This window comes from Oryzias melastigma, linkage group LG14, assembly GCF_002922805.2.
Source record: "Oryzias melastigma strain HK-1 linkage group LG14, ASM292280v2, whole genome shotgun sequence".
NCBI classification, from domain to species: domain Eukaryota; kingdom Metazoa; phylum Chordata; class Actinopteri; order Beloniformes; family Adrianichthyidae; genus Oryzias; species Oryzias melastigma.
In genome coordinates, this window is record NC_050525.1 from 9054588 (window position 1) to 9069784 (window position 15197).

The window sequence follows — 15197 nt, forward strand, 5'->3', positions numbered from 1 at the left end:
TTTAACAGGGAATGAAGAAGAAACTAAATTAAATAAGATGATTTATATGATTCAATTTGAACAGCATTAATCAAACAGGAGTCATAAACTGGGTTTTTATTGCAGACACTCCATAAAAGAAAGACGGTATTTTACAATGTGGAAAAGACATTTTATTTTATTTTACTCTACAAAAAGTGCACCCTAAAATGTTTTGCAGAAAAGGCAAAGAAACAGTTCAGACATCAGTGAGTGAGGATGCTGAGGTTAGAGCTGGCAGGAAGGAGGAAGACAAAGAGGACATGAAGAGGAGACAAAAGGGTATTAGGATTATTGTGACTCACTATCAGTTTTCAGTTTTATTTATTGTTATATCAGACAGAAAAAAGGCAGAGCAGCTCTAGAATTTATTTTTTTTACAAATCAGAAACTGACATAAACAGTTTTAATTCAACACAACCTACTGAGAGTCACATTCTTGTATTCAGTGTAAAAGACCATTTTCAAAATCCTTATTTACTTTCAATTTATTTTGGCGAGTCCTTATTCACCTTCTCTCACAACTTTAAAAAACAATAAAACAGAAGATTCTCTCAATATGGTTTTTAGGTGAATACATCAGCTATTTAGCCTTTTTTATACAATGATATAAAGCTGTTTTAAACTTGACTTGACACAGCCTTCCTCTACAAAAATGATAATATCTGAAATCTCATTGTGAGGAAGAGGTGTTTGCATCATGTGTAAAGGATGTACTATTGTACATCCTTTACACATGATGCAAACATCTACTAACATCCTATGAACACAATAATAATGTTTATTAATGTCACAATAAAGCTCGTTAAAGAATCTTATTATAAACGGTACCAAAAACTTGTGTTGTTTCCTAGGAGTTCATTAGAAACTCACCTCTTTGTGGGCGGGACTCTTGGTGCAAAGCAACCCCACTTCCCATCACCCAGCTATTAACAGACTCTCCTGCTCCAGCCCCTCATACCCCAGCCTAACATTAGTGGGGAAACAAAAATTGTGAGCTATATTTGAGCTGTCCAGTCAGTTTTGATCCAGATTGCAGCTCAGATAAGGAAAACAAAGACGTTTGTGGATCTGTTTGTCTAAAAGTGGATATGTTTTTAGGTCACAATAAATAAGCTCTTTTTAAATGACTTGTTTTGTTGCTTTTGATTCACAACAATTTGAATAAAGAAATACTCCGAAAAGCAAATTTAAGACTAATTTTTCACATATTTCCTCCATTATGACAAAAATACCACAAAAATTCATTAAAATGATTAAATGGAGTAGGTCTTTAAACTGTACATTTAAATATTCGAATTCACTCTTTCTAATGTATCAATATAACAAATTATCAATTCAATTTCATTTATATAACCGTACACAATACAGTTGTCTCAACAGGTTTTACAAAAACATAAAAGTCATAAATATAAACAATAGCCATAAACAGACTAAACTAAACTGGGCATCCCTCCTGTAGACCTTCCTTCTCAGTATAAGGACATTTCTCATGTTTAATACTTTTTTTTCTTTTTTATAATGAAGTTTTCTCACACTTCATGTCTGTTTTTCAAATGACAGATTAGATTTTTTTAAAAAGGGTTTTTTTTTTGTAAATGTGTAAAAGTTTTTACTTTATTTTTCAGTTAAACTGTGGAAATCACTTTTTACTTCTCAGTTTTGCTTAAAGATACAGACAAGGATTAGGACCACATCAAATCAGTCAAATTAAAGTATTTTTAAAATGGTATTTCCATCTTCAAAGGTCAGGGGTCAGGTCCTGCTGGAAGATGAATCTTCATCCTCAGCAGGAATCTTGAAGTCCTCTTGAATATTCTGCTCGACTGTTGCAGTGGTTTTGGACTGAAGACAGTTTACCAGCACTAGTGCTGGACATTGCAGTCCTACACCAAAGTTCTTGTTGTTTATATCCAATAGTAAAAGGAGAAAAAAGATCAAGGAACACCAAAGTCACAATGACAGAAAAAATGTTTTTTGCATTTTTGGTTCAGGTAAATCTGCTGCAGCTGGAGGATCTCAAACACAGGATGCATTTTATTTTGAAAGGAACTCGTATGAGCTACTTTAAGAGTAAACAAAGTTAATTTAATAAAGAAAAACCCAACTGTAGAGAATATTTTAACACTATATATTATAAAACTGGAGAACTCGAGCACAATTCCCTTGATATGATAACTTCACAGTCTCTAAGTCATAACAACGAAGAACGATTACGTGGCCTTTGATGTTAAGTCCTGAACAGGATATTGATAATTCCTGTAGATGTTATTTCATGTATTATTACCTGATTGCTTGAAATAAACCATTTCATTCATTCATTCATAAATGAATGACTTAATGGCCACTAAAACATATATATATATATATATATATAAAACACAGTATTTTTCTAACTTTGAGGTGGGGACTTTTCGGCTCTCGTTGGAGATCAGCTCAGCTCCAAAAGCCACACCCCCTCAGAGGAGATTTTGGGAAACGGAGGCTTCAGATCAACATGAAAAATGGCTTTTTAAGACATTTAGATTGTGGGATTTTCGTTAAAACTTTATAATCATAATTAAAACACTACTGAGAATGTTTTTTTAATAAAAATACCTTGTCATAGGGGGACTTTAAAGGTTGCAGACCCCTCCCTGCATTTGACTTTCCGTTGATCTGCTCGGACACAGCGCTCTGTGAACAGCCAACCTCCTTAGCTATGATTTTTAGTGACCAGTGATGGTCTTCTGGCTACAGTAATGACATGTGGGGAACCTGTTCATTGAGTTTAGTAGATAATTAGTTAAAAACATTCATTTTTATGCAACATTCAGGCAAATTTCTTCACATGAATTTGATTTTCTGAAACGGAAATCCCAATTTATTTAAAAATAATCAAATAAATACTTTAAATCAATTAGGAAAGTTTAATTAAAAAAGAAATGTGTTCACATTTCCATAATATTCTAATTTTTCGTCTCTTTTGTTTGTCTTCTTTAATATATATATACATATATATATATATTTGTTTTTGATGACTTGAAATCCAAATTAAAGGTGAGTGGAGATCCTAGAGGAATTAAAAATAGATAGTAATGTAACCTGTAAAGATGCAACATCAGCATTTTCACAGGAGAGAACTCCAGGAAGTGGAACTAAATCGGTGGAGCTTTAAGAAATGAAGCTGATTATGAAGAAATGAGGAGTTCAGGTTGTTTTGGAGTAAATTTATAAGATTATGAAGTGATGGAAGAAGATAAAATAGAGATGTACCTCAAGCTTGGAGATGCATCTTTTTTCAGGCAAGTTGATTTTGGTGAAAACATTTATTCAAGACTGAACGTTCAACAGTCACTGTGTCACTTTATTGTAAAAAAAAGTAGTAAAAAAAGGAATACAAACAAAGGATTTCAACAGCTTTAAAGGATCAGTGACATAGATCACGGATTTTATAAAAATAGTTTCTGCAAAGAAATCCGGTGAAGATTGGCGAGAGGAGCTGCTGGCGGGATCCACCCCTAAACCCAGACGCTGCCCTTCCCGTCCCGCTCCTTCCCCTGCTGATGCCCCCAGCAGCCCCCGGGCCCGCTGGGCCTCCTCTGGCGCGGGGCAGCGGGCAGGTTCTTGTAGACGGCGCGGCTGTAAGGGATGAAGCACATGCCCAGCTGGAGGTGGCGGGCCAGGCGGCAGTAGGCGGCGAGGGCCAGGACCAGCAGGGGGGTCAGCAGCAGGAAGCCCACCACCAGCAGCGCCACGCAGGCCGTGTCGTCCAGCAGGTCCGAGCAGAACAGGGACGTGCCACTGGGCTGGACCTGCAGGTGAACAGAGAGGGGGCATTGAAATCTCAGAAGCTCGACCCACAATGCATTGCTGCAGACTACTAGAACAGCTGCAAGGAATTACGGAATTTCTGAAAATAGTGTCGAATGGCTGAAAAAACATCAGTCCTGCTGACATTCCAGCGCCAGACTACAGGGGGGTGTTAATCACTTCAGTGTGGGGGTGTCTGCTCTTACCGTGGAGTGGCAGAGGAAGCCAAATATGATCATGGTGAGGGCGGGGGTGAGGATGACGCCGAACAGAACGCTGGCCAGGGCGCCGTTGATCAGGGCGATGAGCAGGTTCTGCGCGGTGACCAGCACGGAGCAGGCCCAGCAGTCCAGGGACCCCCGCAGCTCCAGGGGCGCGTCCGCCACCTCGCTGCCGCCCAGCGAGTAGGGAGGGGGCACCACGACCCCTGACCCCGCTCTGGAGGCAGAGCGGGCCTCAGAGCGGGCCGGCTCGGACGCCGTCTTCTCCAGCGTCCCGCTCCGTGACAGACTCATGGCGGCTGCGGTCCGACCTGCAGGAAAGCACACGGTCAGGTTCCCACAGAACCAAACTCCTAATGGCTTCTTACATAAAGCGATGAAACACGCGGAGAGTCAACACAGATAAACGGAGTGGCCGTTACTGAGGAGGAAATGGGCGCCGCGACTCCACCTTCCCGACCCGCAGGATAAGCATCATCCAGAACAATGACCGAGAGCCAAGAAGAAAAGGCCCGCTAATCACCAGAGTGTCTGAGAAAAGGGCCGCAGACTACCAAAGACTCTCTCCACATCCCACTCCACTTCCTCTGATATGTCAGAACCCATTTATAGACAGTTTTCCTGTCAGTTCCAGCACACTTCCTTCAACCATTTGGGAAAAAGTACCACGTTGGATTTGGGAAAAACATTTTTAAAAAGTGGCATCTCCTTCCTTTCCATCACCTGCTTCCCTTCCTGACGTCATCAGATTGAGCTGGACTCCCCCAAAACCGTACATTCAGAACTTGAGTGGTACTCACTGTGAGGAGAACCGGATTCCCTCTTCCACTGTAGCTGCAGATGTTGGGAATTTAAGGAATTTCCTCTTGATTTAAGGTGAAAGTTCCTGGATTAGTGTGAGGAGTTGGGGCGTCAGTCGATCTGCTTCTCCAGAAAGTCCACAGACTCCTGCCTGCCTGCGTCAGAAGAAAAGCTCCAGATTTCCCACTTCCTTCCCTGACATTCTGCTTCCTCGCTCCCGGTCCAGATGGAGAGTCGGTGCGTCCGTATCCTGTGCTGGCCCGGAGCGCAGGCTGAGCACTCTGCTCCTGCAGGGGGGTTTATGTAACCACCCTTACAACCGGGGAGGGGGGCGGGAGGACCAAATGTTTATTTGTACAGATCAGAGGAGGCAGGTTAGGCTCCCTCTTCTGCCCAATCCCATGAAGGAGGAGTCGGGTTTTTCTTGGTTTTTTCGCGGGGAACCCTGCAGGATTCGGCTTCACCTCGGCTGCTCGGCGGTGAGACCGAGGTGAAAGCGCGGTTTTTCCAGAGCCTCAGCTTTGGCCTCTGACCCTGTGATGGAAAACAGATCTCTCATGTCAGAGGGACCTAAGGAAATGAGGATGGGGGAGAGCGCTGGCTAATTTGGTGAGGAAAGAGGCCGTCCTGGGACTGATAAGAAACCAGAGGGGCTCAGTTCAAAGAGTGAAAAATTTCTTTTGAGATTTCATTTTTTTTCATGGCGTCCCAGACATCTGTTTGTTTATCTTTTTTTCTACATTGGTCTATCCTGATGACAATAATGGAGCTTCATAGCTGCTGCAGGGGACAGACGATCAAAGAGTTGATGCCATTAAGGCTGAAAAACATGAGCAGAGGGCTTTGTCATCAACGGGGCGGCAGTGCTGGTGTCTGAGCGGGCTGGTGGAGGAAGAGCACGCATCCTGTCCTTGGAAGGGGGATATCCGCTGCTCCATCCTCACTTCACGTCCACACTGCTGTGGATCCCATCTGCTTTTAACCCCCACAACTCTGAGAGTGAAGGATCCTGAGCGGCTTCCAGAAAGTTAGCGTGGATTTGTTTAATACGACGTGTCGCTCTTTAGCTCTTTGACCCCTCCATTGGGGCTCTCCGGTTAAAAAAGTAATGTTTCTTATTTTAAAAAGTAACAGTAAAGTAAATTAATTCACAAACAGTTGAAGGAGAGCATGTATGACTTCACCAGCTCCTGACCACATTACCCATAATGCTCCAACAATCCAACATTTTAACTGATTTTAGAGCGCCGTGTACCACAGAAAATCAAATGCAGGTCAGTAAGCACAACCAGAATTTGTTTGTTTGTTAGGCCACAATTTTGAACAATACAAAAAATACAATAAAAACAGCAGATGAAAACAAGAAATGAAAAAATGTATATAGATTATGAATTAAAATAAATGATGTCAATATGGTATCATATATATATATATATATATATGTATATATATTTGTAAATCACTGCAGACATCTATGCATACCAAAAATGGAATGGACTACTTTATTTTTTATCTTTTTCTCGTGATAATGAAATCGCCTGTCTCATTATCGATATAACGAGATAATAAAGAATATACTGCAGCATTCCTCTCTTCTTTTCCCACTCTGTGATGCTGAGACCTGTTTTAAATCACTTTATTTTGTGGTTAACAACTAAAACAGCAGAAGAAAACACCCCATACCAAAGTTGTTTTTTAGTCTATTTTTTTTAATTTATTACTGGATCCACGCTCCTCAAAAGCCTTAACCATCCCCCTCCCTTTATTTCCCCAAAATCCTCAGAGTGGAATCACAGAACCCGAGGGTGCCGAGCGTCTCTGCCTGGTGCGTTCACTGAGCTCTGGACGTCTGTTGCAAAACAAAGTAGTTTATCGAAGAAAATGTCAAACACCAGAACTGATCCATTTATAATTAATCGATTTAATAGTGCTGATTTTGTTTTTCTGAAAAACGGCTTTGTTTAGCTACGGATTGTAGAAAACTGAAAAAAAGTATTGTAGTGGACTGAGTGGCTGTTTGGGTCCGCTAATGTCCGGGGCTCAGTAAACGTAACATGTGGAGATACTTGTCCGCCCTGGGTTCTGTTGGTTCCATGAATCAACCTGTTGAGGTTTTTGGGAAATAAAGGGAGGGGGCTGGTGCATGAGATGGAAATGAGTCATTTAAGGAGCGTAGATCCACAAATAAAACAAAAATAGACTAAAAAACAACTTTGGGGGAGTGTTTTCTTCTGCTGTTTTTGTTGTTAACCTAATAATACAGAGACTTAAAACAGGTAAAGTGTCAGTGAGGAAAGAAAGAGAGGGATCCTGCATTATAATCTTCATTATCTCATTACCATGAGAAAAAAAAAATGTTTTCTCGTGATAATGAGATAGTGGATCTCATTATCATATGAAAACAAAATTCATTTTCTTGTGATAATGAGATAGTGGATCTGATTATCATATGAAAGCAAAATTCATTTTCTTGTGATAGTGAGATAGTGGATCTCATCATATGAAAACAAAATTCAATTTATTGTGATAATGATATAGTGGATCTCATTATCACAAAAAAGGAAATTCATTTTCTTGTGATAATGAGACAGTGGATCGTATTATCACAAGAAGACAAAATTCATTTTCTTGTAATAAGATAGTGGATCTCATCACAAAAACAAAAATGCATTTTCTGGTGATAGTGAGATAGTGGATCTCATTATCATTAAAAAAATGTTGAAGGTGCCAGATTCTTGGTTTAATGGAAGACATAAGGTAACAGAGAACAAGTTGAGCACCGCTTTAACCCAGTGGAGCCACTCAGTAGTCTTGATTTCAACAGAGCATCAACCTGCAGACTCTGACTGAGCCTAAATCCCCGTGTCCTGCAAAGACAGATTAAAAAAGTTCAAACAGATTTGAAAAATAAATCAGTTTTAATTTCTGAATTGCTCATTTCATAGACATGAGGAGAAGGTCGCAAAAAGGTAAGTTTCCTTTGCATGAAGATCATGTGATAATAGATATTTATTAGTTTTAGATGTTCTTAGCCAAATATGCAAATTTATAAATATATGAGTTATGTTTTAGATCCCAATACAATTTAAAAAAGAATGCTTTAATTTATTGTTTTAGACAAAGTAAAGCAGACGTTTAGCACAATGAGCAACTGAAATTGTGTTTTTAACATGTTCTTGTGCCAAATTTCTCATGATGGAGGACATTTATTGAGAGAATGGAGCTAAAAATGTAATTTCTGAGTATTTATTTGTCCAAATCATTGTGAATCAGCAGATGAAAAATTCTGCTTTGGTCAAACCATTGACTGTGTCTGTGTCTGAATTCTCTCCATAAATACTAAAAAAAACGATATAGTGAGGGATTAAATTCTGCTCAGGATGCTAAAGCACTTTGAACACCACGGTCACTTCTTTTATATTCTGAATCAGGTTTTTTAGGAGTTTAAGGGCAGGGATAACCAGTTTTATTAAGTCTGTTGAGTTTAGCTTAGCAATTAGCTATTGATTATATTTTATGACTTATGCTTCTGTATGATTAAAGGCATGAAGCCCAATGAGGCAATTCTATTGTGATATTGAGCTATATAAATAAAATTGAAATTAATTTTGCAATACGTCAAATTACACCCCCAAATAAAAGCTAATTCTTTTGAATTCAGCTCCAATGACGAGACATTTTTGTTCCATAATTTATCAAAACATTGTTTTTTATTATCTTGAACAACAATACAATATGTCACAGAAAAATCACAGAGGGATTTAAGACAGGTCTGGCTCAGGTCTTCTTTTTTTTTTCCTTGTCCATGTGAGAATCTTTTGGAAACAATAAGTGCAGTATAAATCAAACAAACACAAACAAACAAAAATAAAGTTGTTAGGTCCTCCAAATAACACTGATGAGGAGGACGAGACAGGAGAAAAACCTGGACGCCATTTAAAAAGTCACATCCCTAAGAGTCTCTGCAAAAGTGTCAAGAAGTACAACTACGGTTAATGCTCATCGTAAAACCACTAATGCCACAGAAGAAGGTTATGAAGTTCATACAACAGAAAGAGATTCTTTTAAAAAAACCAAAGCTGGATCCGTTTGTTAGATACAGTACAAAGACATCGTTCCGTTGGTGGAATGGCTGAACTGCGCAAAAACGGCTCTAAGCACCAGATTGTTGGTTTGAATAGTATCTTCTGTAAATGAAGGGGGCATCGGGGCAAAGAGGGGGTCTAGCACCATGAAAAAGAAAAGAAAAAAATCAATAAATTCAACTGCCCCCCCTGATTGCACTGCCCCTGTCCACACTACAACCACACTACAGCTTTGAAAATACCTTGTAGCCCCTTCTTCTCAAGTGAAGCGTCCTTTGATATGCAATAAATATTTCAGAAAACAAACATTTACAGTATAAATAAATGTGACCATTTACAATTTTTTTCATATTCTCCATGAGCAAAAATCAGAGAAGGAGAAAACAACAACAAGAGGAGGTATAAAGGAGGGGAGGACCCCCCCCCCAGATGCAGTAATTTAAACAGGATTATTTCCAGAATAGAAGAAAACATGAAGTTCAGCTTAAATGCAGACAAAATAACATTTTTTAAAAGTTTTCTAGGAAACAGATACAGTATGTACATGACAGGATGTGTGGGGGGGGCAGAGGTGTGATCACAAACACGTCAGTGAGGGGAATTCATCCAAACTGCTGCAGAAGAACAAGTAAAGAAGCACCGTCTGTTCAGTTTATGAAGCTCTGAATGCTGTGAAGCTGTAATGCAGAGAAACATCATTCAGAAAAATGTTGATTCCTTTTATAAAGGCTGATTAGGATTTACGGACAACAATTCCTTTAGAGTTTTGCATTTGTTTGATCTTCAAAAGATGGACTGGTTTTCCACAGATGTTTTTTAAATGAAATGTTGTGTTGAAAGTTGTGTTGAAAGCAGCGGATCCCCTCTCCTCTGCACCCCATCCGTACACACCACGGTGACATTCAGTCACAAGTTACAGCTTTTCATTTTTTACCGAAAGATTCCAGACATGGAGAAAAAGAGAAGTTCTCTGGTAGGAAATTCTGACTTTTTTCTGCTTTAAGGTCTCATCAAATCATAGATTTTTGTTCTTACAAACTCAGTTTTTCCTCATTTTTTTGGGGATTCAAGTCATTTCTGACAAAATTTTAAGAAGTCTAAAACCAAAATAAATTTTTTTTTTACAAACTTTTCCTCAAAATTCAGGGATTTTAGTCAATTTCTGACACCTTTTCATTAAAAACCTAATTTCATCAATAACCTAACCCAGATTTCTAAAATATTTCCACAAAATTCTTTGAAAAAAATCAATTTCTAACCATATTTCCAAAAATCAAAGTCAGATTTTTTATATTAATATTTAAAAAAGAAAATCAGGTCAATTTCTAGCAAATTTTCCTTAAAAACACAAACCAAAATTTAATTTCTAAAATATTTTCTCAAAAATTCTTGGATTATAAATAATTTTGACCATTTTCCTAAATAAATCTAAAACCCCATTTTTTTTTAAAGTTCCTCTCAATATTTAAGTCAATTCTGACCATTTTTCCTCAAAAACCTAAAACCAGATTTCTAAAGTATTTTCCCCAAAGTTTTTGGATTCGAAATTGATTTCCAACTATTTTCCAAAATTTCAAAAATCAAAGTTAGATTTTATTCATTAACATTTTTCTAAAACTTCAATTTTAAGGTCAATTTCTTACAAAATTTCCTCAAAAACCTAAAACCAAAGTTAGATTTCTAAAATATTTTCCCAAAATTCTTGGATTAAAATATCAATTCGACCTTTTTTACAAAGAAATCCCAAAGTTTTCAAAAAATTATTTTTTTTAATTTAAAGTTTACGGTAAATTTCTTACAATTTTTTCTAAAAAAAAATCTCAAACATATGTTAGATTTCCATTTTTTTTCATCCTTGGATTAAGGTAAATTTCTAAAAGATTTTCCTCAAAAACCTAAAACTGAAGTTGAATTTTAATGTTTTTCCCCCAAAACTCCAGAATTAAAGTACATTTTTAACACTTTTACTAAAGAGATCTAAAAATGTAAGATACATTTAAAATTTTTCCCAAAATATTGTTGGATTTATTTTATTTTTCTGATAATTGGGCTAAAAGAATTCAAACCTAAACTAAATGATTGGATTTAGGTCGATTTTTGACCATTTTTCCAAAGAAATCTAAAACCAAAGTCCATTTTTTTTTACTTGTTTCCAGAATTCAGAGATTAAAGTCAATTTCTTAAAAATAATCATCAAAAACCTACAACCAAAGTTATATTCCCAATTTTGTTTTCCAAAATTTTGTGATTAAGGTCATTTTCTGATATTCTGGGATTAATGCGTCACTTTTACTCAACATTCATTCAGACTTTTCAGAAGTTCGGATATCTACAGCAGTAATGACTTCCCCTTGATGTTACTTCCCCTAAAATTCTCAGATTAAATCAGAAACGACTTTTTTCCCTTAAATTTTGAGATTAAAGTTAGAGTTTGAACCTTGAATTCCTAGAATTGTTATTTTTTTGTCAGAAATCTCTTCTATTCAGAAAAATCACAATTTCCTCCCAGTCGTTTTCTCCATGACTGTAATCTTCTTCTGTCGTTTTGTCGTCTAGAATTATGACCACTGCAAAACAAAGAGGTATAAAGTCGGGATGCTTTTCCCCATTTAAGAGTAAAAATGACACGTGTGTACGTCTGTTTTCTTTGTGTACCATACAAACCACATTTAACATCACTTTGCTGGACACCAAAAACATGTTTGTCTCCTTAAATACTTGATTTCCAACTAAGAATTTGAGTCCTTTAGGTCACCCGTATTTCAGAGAATCTGACAAAAGGTTTTCAATTCTTTTTTTTTTCTACTAATACAAACATAAAACCTCATTTGTGTATTTGATCTCCTCTAAATACAGTTCACAAGGCCAATGTGGTGTACTTTTAGGCTGGTAAAACTTTTTTTTTCTTTAAGAAGAATAAATAAGATTAGATTAGCACCTCAAAGAGTTTACAGACAGGAGTTACAAAATGTCAGAGTTACCTGAATATGTAAAAAACAAACCAATAAAAAACATGAACCATTACGATGCTAACGGTGACAATCAGCTACTTCTGTGTGAAGCGATTCCCCTGCTGGTACGTTAGAATCACAGCGGACCAATGGACATGTAGAATAACTAGATTGGTGTCATAATAATATCAATATTAAAAAGTTCTACTGAATTTGCATAAAAGTACCTGAATCGACACACAGAACCAGCTACTCGATGCTTCTGAATCACAGCAGTGTCCGTTGAACATACAGTATTTGACCTGATATTTGTCGGTTGAGGGGAACCGGTCAGTTGGAAACAGGCGTCCGAACCGCAGCTGGAACGGGGAAGACAGTGAGCTGCGGCCGGACCGGCTGAGTCTCCGCACCAGAATGTGAGATGTAAACGGGATCGGCTGATTGAGAAGAGTGTTTGCAGGAACGGGGAGAACCTTAGAGCGCAACGCTTGTGCTGCCGTTAGAGTTTTGGTTTATGGCTGAGAGGCGTGTGACGCTGGAGGCTCTCACTTAGACACGGGGGGAGGAGTCTGGAAGAGAGACAGCCACACGGAGGAGAGGTTACAACACAAACAAAGGACTGGTTTAGAACGGGTCTGCAACATGTGGCTCTTTTACCCTTCCACTGCAGCTCTCTGGTTAAAGAAAAATAAAGCGTTTAGGTTTTAAAAACTAACGGTACTGAGCTAGAACATTTTAAGCATCAGATATGTGTGCCATGTGTCACGCAAAATCAACGGAAGTCAAAAAGCAAAAACAAAATGAAGGCGAACTGGATTATTAGACAGATTTGCTATTTATCAACAATATTTAAGGGGTTGAGAAATACAGTGAGAGTCATGATTGGCTCTGATTTTTTTTCTTTTTTGAGTTGATTCATGTATTTTTGGCAGAGATCTATCACAAATGGTAAAATAAATGTATTTTTTAAATCACTGCTGACATTATACTACCTGCTACTACATTGGCAGCATTGAGCCGATTCTATGTGACACAAGGTGACTTTTATTTTGAAAGGAAATCACGTGAACCTCTGTCAAAAGTTATAAGCTGTTTCTGGTTTAAAAAAAAAAAAAGAGTATTATGGAGCAAAATATTAAAAGTTCTTTAAGGTTTAAGTTTATCTATTCTGTAATAATATTCCTGCCTTTTTATTATTCTTAATTATGTTAAAAAGTTACAGTATTAAAGTTTTAAAAATTGGCATTCTGCTAACTTTTTGGACTATTTTGGCATTTACTAAGATTTGTTTAGGCTAATTTGGAGTTTAGCTAATATTTCAGCTACATGCTAGATATTTTGGTTAATTTAGGCTTTTTCAAAAGTTTTTTTAAGGCTGTTTTGGAGTTGGGCTAATACTGTATTTACACGCTAGCTGTTTTGGCTCATTTAAGTTTTTTTTGTTTGTTTGTTTTTTAGGCTAATTTGGAGCTTAGCTAATATTTCAGTTACATGCTAGCTGTTTTGGCTACCTTAGGCTTTTTTTTAAATATGCTGTTTTAGAGCTAAACTAATAATTACACGCTTAAGGAAGTTTTTTAAGAAATTTTGAAGTTTAGCTATTTTTTCAGCTGCATGCTAGGTGTTTCAGCTGACCTAAGTTGTTTTTTTTTGTGGCTAATTAGGCATTTAGCTAATATTTTAGCTGGCTATCAGCCTTAGAGTTTTTAGCCATTAATTTCAGCATTTTCAGCTATCAGCACTAGCATCTTCAGCGGTCAAATGAAGCTTACAGGATTTACACTAGCATTATTACAAGCAATGCTATATATCTAGTTCATAATTATGTTTAAAAGTTACGGTTTTACAGTTTCAAAAATGTAGTTTCAGAGTGTTCAATAAATGTTTATCCTGTTCGGCCCGTGACCTAAGCTGTGTTTAGGATTTTGGCCCCCTGCTGTGATTGAGTTTGACACCCCTGTTCTAAAGGATGAACCATCATGGCTCCTGCTGGGTTTTTTTGTGAAAAATGGACCTGGAAAAAAGTGTTGAAGGTTGCAGGCCCCTGGTTTAGGAGCAAGCAGATGTTGATGCACATTAGCGACGTCCAACAGACCCACAAGCATTCATTGGTACACCCTCACTGCTTCCATAAGAGGATAAACTGTTCTGCTAGTGATCAAACCTACAGTTTTAGGGCAAACATTTAGTGAAGTTCCACTCCAATCATCTTCTGATCGGTTCTATAAGTGTCACCCAGCTCCTGGAGCGGACGTAGGGCTGATCGACTGTCCGCTCCAGGAAGAGCTCCGTGCTTTCGCTGTATGAGGAGATGGGGGTGCTGCAGTCTTTAAAATACCAGCAGCCAGCGTATTTTTACGTCACAATTATGATCTTTTTTTAATGTCATTTTTTCGTCTGCTCCTTATTCAGAACAACTTGAGTAAAGAAATACTCAGAAACTCAAATATAAGCTTCATTTTCTTTATATTTGTCCTCCGTCATTAGAAATATGCCACAAGAACATGTTAAAAATATCATTTTCATTTTTGTTAACTTTGTTAACTCATAAATCAGGTATTCGTGAAGCCTTGTCTAGTTTGAACAGTTTTTTTATTTACATACTTTGAAAAACAACCTTCATGTACTCAGAGGAATATTTTGAGCTTAAAGGATTTTCTTAAAGTTAGAATGCAGCAGCCAATAACAAGTCCTCTGTTGTGTTTCTGTTATCTATAGATAGAAATGTTGACCTGACCAAGGGTTAAAACCTGGATCCTATTTAGAGCGACCTGGAATGTTAAAAAGCTTCTTCTTAGTCGACTAAAAACCGTTCAGACTTGCTGTGTTTTTGAACCAGACTGGAATTTCTGATGGGATCTTTGGAAGTCTGTAGATGTGGCCTTGATAAGGATCTGCTGCACTTCTGCTGCTCTGGATTTGGCTTCAGTTCAAAACTTTCACCAAAAGTTAAACATCTTTGCAGAGAAGATTGACCTTCTCCACAAAAACTCCAACTTTAGGCAAAAATCTCAGCTTATCTGCTTTTGACAATCAACTTTTTGAAGTTTCTGTCTTGTATCGATTGTCAGATAATGAGTTTTACATGAATGATATCAGGCGGCTTAAAAGTTGTGATTTATTCTGATAGTTGTTAGAATTAAGGTGATTCAATGCAATCAATGACTCCATTGAGGCCACAAAGACACAAAAAAATGAAGCTTTAAGATTTACAAATGCAGCAATTCTTCTGTCTTCTTAGTCTGAAGCTGCTCAGAAAGTTCTTTTATAGCAGAAAGTACTGAGCCTTTTTCACAGGGTGGTTCTTTGCTTTTGCAGATGTTTATCAC

The 15197-nt window shown here is 37.5% G+C and overlaps 2 protein-coding genes across 3 annotated transcripts in view; both read right to left on the reverse strand.

Moving 5' to 3' along the window:
- Positions 1-3311: 3311 nt before the first annotated feature.
- Positions 3312-5120, reverse strand: tmem88a (transmembrane protein 88 a). Of its 2 annotated transcripts, none has more exons than XM_024265909.2 (3): positions 4832-5120; positions 4017-4345; positions 3312-3812 (listed from the first exon to the last, which is right to left on the reverse strand). In XM_024265909.2, the coding sequence occupies exons 2-3, from the start codon at positions 4323-4325 to the stop codon at positions 3519-3521; spliced, it is 603 nt and encodes a 200-aa protein (XP_024121677.1). In that variant the 5' UTR covers positions 4326-4345; positions 4832-5120; the 3' UTR covers positions 3312-3518. The 2 variants fall into 2 exon arrangements, with proteins under 2 accessions (XP_024121677.1, XP_024121675.1); XM_024265907.2 differs by having other exon boundaries at positions 4017-4342; positions 4832-5118.
- Positions 5121-10356: 5236 nt separating this feature from the next.
- Positions 10357-15197, reverse strand: part of kdm6bb (lysine (K)-specific demethylase 6B, b) — a 27400-nt gene continuing 22559 nt past the window's right edge. The window contains exon 22 of the mRNA XM_024265904.2: positions 10357-12437. Coding sequence (XP_024121672.1) covers positions 12414-12437 — 24 coding nt within the window. The 3' untranslated portion in view covers positions 10357-12413. The remainder of the gene's footprint in view (positions 12438-15197) is intronic.

Excerpts from the sequence above, each read along its gene's own strand:
- tmem88a (XM_024265909.2), bottom strand. The coding sequence starts at position 4,325 with ATGAGTCTGTCACGGAGCGGGACGCTGGAGAAGACGGCGTCCGAGCCG. Across the intron at positions 3,813-4,016 it reads GCTTCCTCTGCCACTCCACG|GTCCAGCCCAGTGGCACGTC; the intron begins GTAAGAGCAGAC and ends GTTCACCTGCAG.